This window comes from Equus przewalskii, chromosome 6, assembly GCF_037783145.1.
Source record: "Equus przewalskii isolate Varuska chromosome 6, EquPr2, whole genome shotgun sequence".
NCBI classification, from domain to species: Eukaryota; Metazoa; Chordata; class Mammalia; order Perissodactyla; family Equidae; genus Equus; species Equus przewalskii.
In genome coordinates this window covers 73,881,276-73,886,705 of record NC_091836.1, presented here as the reverse complement: position 1 = coordinate 73,886,705, position 5,430 = coordinate 73,881,276, and the positions used below count along the sequence as shown (strand labels likewise).

At 35.7% G+C, this 5,430-nt stretch overlaps 1 protein-coding gene across 1 annotated transcript; it reads right to left on the bottom strand.

The window, feature by feature from the left end:
- Window positions 1–340: 340 nt before the first annotated feature.
- Window positions 341–1,282, bottom strand: LOC103554175 (olfactory receptor 51V1-like). The gene has a single exon (XM_008525114.2). The coding sequence runs from the start codon at window positions 1,280–1,282 to the stop codon at window positions 341–343; it is 942 nt and encodes a 313-aa protein (XP_008523336.2).
- Between the last annotated feature and the right edge of the window lie 4,148 nt (window positions 1,283–5,430).

Below are 5,430 nucleotides of genomic sequence, written 5' to 3'. Positions count from 1 at the left end.
AACATACAAAAATAAAATCACATTCTGAACCAGAATTCAAAAAGTATGGATGGTACTACAAATTTAGTAATTATCCAGGTAAATGCTCATTGGCACTCTATGGAACACAATTCACTTGAGTTAACATTATACTTAATGTTAAAATCATGAAAAAAGATCAGTAACACTTTCTCTGCCTATTTTTCTGTGTTTGGAAAACAAAATCAGAAAATGACTACACTTATGCCTTTAATCTGTTAAGTATTACATATACACATATTATTACTGCTACAAATCATTACTAGTCACTCTTCTTGCAAATACTCCCCTCCCTTCTCTAAAACACATCAACCTCTAGTACTCAGTTTTGTTTAGTGAACCATCTCTGGATCCTCCTACGGATTTGTTGGGTCTTGACACTGTAGATGATGGGGTTCATCAAAGGTGGGAAAAGGATATAGATGTTGCCCATGAGAACATGGACCACAGGAGAGAGATGCTTTCCAAAGCGATGCACCATAGTTAGACCGATGATTGGGATATAGAAAACTAAGACTGCACAGATGTGAGAGACACAGGTCTGCAAGGACTTGAGCCTCTCCTCCTGGGATGCAATAGTCAAAACTGAGTGCAAGATCAAGATGTAGGAGATGAGAATAAGCACTGAATCCGCCAACAGTGTGCAGATCACCAGGGCTAAGGCATAGAAGCTGTTGAAGTGGATGTCAGAGCAGGACAGCCGGAGTAAGTCCTGGTGCAGGCAGAAAGAGTGGGAGAGGATGTGGGGACGGCAGTAATGGAAGAACTTTAGGCGGACGATGGGAGCAGTAATGAACAGGAAACTCCTCCCTAAAATTGCCACACCAATGTTGATGATTCTGGTATTGGTGAGAATGGATGTATATCTCAGAGGATTGCAGATTGCAGTAAAGCGATCAAAGGCCATGGCAAGAAGGACTCCAGACTCCATGCATGATAGACCATGAACAAAGAAGGTTTGAGCAATACAGGCATCCAGACCAATCTCTTGACTGAGCCCCCACAGAACCCCCAGTACTGTGTGCACTGTGGACAGCCCCATGCACAGGTCAGTGAGGGCCAGCATGGCCAGAAAATAGAACATGGGCTCATGCAGGCTTGGCTCAGTACGGATCACATGCAGCACCAGGCAGTTCCCTGAGAGTACCATAGCATAGACACAAGAAAAAGGGATGGAGAGCCAGGGATATTTCCCTTCCAAGCCAGGGAAACCCGTAAGGAGAAAGGTGGAGTTACTGATTTTGGAATCGGGTAGCACAGACATGGATCTATAGGAGGAAACCTCTAAAGGAAAAACACATGTAACAGCTGATTAAGATTCATATGTATTTTCCACTGACTTACCATAAAGTCTGAAATAACAGCTGTCAGGAGAATGATTGGATTAGTGAAATAGCTCCTTAGACATGAGACCAGTGTTTGTATTTTTTCAGAAGCTGAATTTTCTCTGAAACAGAGACTAAATTAATTTTACTTATAAATAACTACATATAAAACCTCCTTGTTGGGGCCGGCCCCGTGGCCGAGTGGTTAAGTTCGCGCGCTCCAGTGCAGGCGGCCCAGTGTTTCATGGATTCATAATCCTGGGTGCGGACATGGTACCGCTCATCAAGCGACACTGAGGCGGCGTCCCACATGCCACAACTAGAAGGACCCACAACTAAGAATATACAACTATGTACCGGGGGGGACTTTGGGGAGAAAAAGGAAAAAGTTAAAATCTTAAAAAAAAAAAACCTCCTTGTTGTTAGATTATTGGCTTCCTCGAGGGAATCAGTGTCGACATTCACAATGTCACCATCGCTTTCTACCTCAATGCTTCATATTACAGGTAACAGAGAAAAATATTTTAAGGCATGTGAAGGTACAATAATGAAGTTTAACCATCCAAACTGGAAAAGGAAAACACATTCATGTTGTTTGCATTTAAAGTCTGATGAACTAACTTGCAAATCACTGCTGTGGGGTGTAAGATAAACCTCCACCTATTACATGATACACTGAATCTGTTTGAAGTGATTTATCAGTCATGTTATCCATTCTAATATCCATATTTCAGAGACATTAAGAATAATTGTCACTCAGATCAGAGAAGAATATCTTACCAATCTTGAAAATGGATCTTGCTTTTCTTTCTTTTGTCACAGTCGCATTGAAATTCTAGGACAAGCAAGATTTATGCAAGTGCAAGGATTATAGGGGTCATTGGGACAAATCCTGGATCCTGGGAGATGCTGAGAGAGAGTGATGCAATATATAGGCCTGTGCTCCTTTGGGAGAATGAGCAAAAACTGAAGGGCAGTGTCTGCATAGCAGACTTTCTACTCCACTAAGTTTTAATACTCTCAGAAAGTGCAATTTTATAAAATTAATTTCTTCATCCCGGGAGATTTGGAAATGATCACTGGATAGAGACACCTGGAAACCTCTGACTGGTTTTACAATTTATTTGAAGGGCAGCAGATATATCTTATATAAAACAGGTTATCGTTATTAACATAGCATGTCATTTATTTTCCCTCATTTCAGTCATAAGTTCTCTCTCTTTTTTGAACTTGTGGCTTCAGGATTCAAAAGAATTTATATACTGACAAATATAAGCGTTGTTTATTTCACATATTTTTGTTGATAAGGTTGATAATCGTTATAAGCTGCTTGAAATTAGAACTTCTATTTTTATAACAATAATATTATTGAGCATTCTTTTAGCATTTATTCTGTGCTATGAATCTTAGCATTATTTAATTCTCATAATTGGAGTAGTTTTATCTAAGTTAATTGCTAAAATTATTTGAGGATCGTATCTTTTATTTTAATAGGCAATAGAGCATAGAGATAAATAATGTGCTTATAAAGTCTGACTTTTTAGGTTGGAAACCCTTCTCCAACACTTTTGAGGACTGCATACTTGGGCAAGCCACTGTATCTATTTTTTTATTCCAAAATGAGTATAATAACATTACCTATTTCATAAGATTGTTCTGACAATTATGTTACATGAATCTGTAAAGCATTCAGAATAGATAAAGACACAGAGAAAACACTTAACAAAAGTAAATTGCTAACATTTCCATTTTAGAGATGAAGAAACTAAAATTAGAAGTGAGCTATTTGGTAAGGTATATGTGAGACACAAGGGGCTGTTGAGTGCTTGAAATGTGGCAAGTCCAGATTGAGATGTTATATAAGTATAAATACATACTGGATTAAAGACTTAGCATGAAAAAAATGATTTAAAATATCTTTTTAATGATATTTATATGAACCACATGTTGACGTAACATCTTAGATATGTTAGGTTAAACACAATATTAAAATTAATTTCACATGATTATATTTAATTAGAACATCGAAAACTATGTATGTGGTTCACACTGTATTTCTATGTGATAACAATATCTACAGGTATGTACTTGGAAAATTTCCTGAGATTACACAGCTAAAAGGGCATTAATATTATTCCAGATAATTTTATGAGTCTTTTGTACCTAACTGCATAATCTCTCTACCTTAGAAAACAACTTCAAGATATTTATTATTGAGAATATTCAAGTCTTCCAATTTGATCATTTTCAATGTATGGCAATACTATATTTTAGAAACACTATGGAGAGACTTTGATTTCCTTTGATATTGTGGACATGAAAACTTGAAAGTTCTTCTGTTATAATATTCAGGAATACTGGATAGATTTATAATTTTAAACTTTATAGATTTAAACTTTTTTTAATTGCCAGGATCCAAGATTTAAAAAATAAATGAAACCCACAGGACTACATACCAGAATTGACATTAAGTTTGCATGCACTAGAGTTGTTGATTGATCTTGTCAATTCTGTACTAGTGTTCTCACATCAATTTAGGAAAGAGAGGCAAGATGTTGGAGAAATTTGAACTGAACCCCCATATAAAACCAAAATATTGAATAGACGCAATTCAGAAAAATGAAGGGCAAGAAAAATGATTTCTTTCATAGGAAAAAATGACCAGAGTTTTGATACTAATATACATGGGCAATGACTCTTGATTTTTTTTTTCTCCCTCTTTCATCTCTGTTTCTTCCTTCTCCTGATAGTTTTGAAATAATGCCTAACATGTCAAAGAAAGAGTGATCCACAGGGGAAAAGTAAGTAAAACTTCAAACATTGACTATTGAGAGGTTTTCCCACACACATTTAGAAGTTTTGGAATCAGAGTCAAATTCTGTTTATATTTGGTAATGAAACATACTTAATCAAAACCTACAGGATGACCCAAAAGGAGTTCCAAGTGGGAATTTTATAGCCATAAATGCCTACATTAAGAAACAAGAAAGATCTCAAATAAAGAGCCTTACTTTTCATTTCAAGGAACTGGAAAAAAGACGAAAAATTTAGCACAAAGTTAGTAAAAGATCAGAGCAGAAATAAATTAAATAGAGATGATAAAAACAATAGAAAAGATCAATAAAACTAAGAGGTGTTTTTAAAAAAATAAAGAAAATTGACAAACCTTTAGTTAGACTAAGAAAAAAGAGAGAAGACTTAAATAAATAAAATCAGAAAGGAAAGAGGAGACATTACAACTCATACCATAGAAGTACAAAGAATTATGAGAGACTACTATGAATAATTATACACCAGCAAAATGGGTGACCTAGAAGAAATCAATAAAGAAATCAATAAATTCTTAAAATAAATTCTTAGAATCACACAGCCAACCAAAACTGTCTGAAACAAACAGATAATCTGTGCAGACCAATAACAAGTAAAGGGACTGAATCAGCAATACAAAACCTGCCAACACAGAAAAGCTCAGAACCACCTGATTTCACTGGTGAATTGTACCCAGCATGTATTAAAGAAGATTTAATGTCAATCTTTCTCAAAGTCTTCATTTTTTGAGGCCAGCATTACCCTGATACCAAAGACAGATAAGGGTAGTAATACAAAAGAAAAATTACAAACCAATATTCCTGATGACTATAGATGTAAAAATTCTCAACAAAATATCAGCATTCTGAATTCAACAGCACATTAAATGATCAAATGGGATTTATCCCTGCAATGCAAGAATTGCTCATCATATGCAAATCAATCAATATGATGCACCACAATAATAAAATAAAAGATATAAATCATATCCTCTCAGTAGATGCAGAAAAAGCATTTGACAAAGTACAATATCCTTTCATGATAAAAACCCTCAAGAAATTGAGTATTGAAGGAGCATAGCTCATCACAATAAAAGCCATATATGACAAAGTGACAGCCAACATCATACTCAAAGGTGAGAGGTTGAATGTTTTTCTTCTAAGATCAGGAACAAAATAAGGGTGCCCACTCTCATCTCCTATTGACCCAGTCCTGGAAGTCCTAACCACAGCAATCAGGCAAAAAAAAGAAAAAAAGTCATCCAAACAGGAAAGGAAGA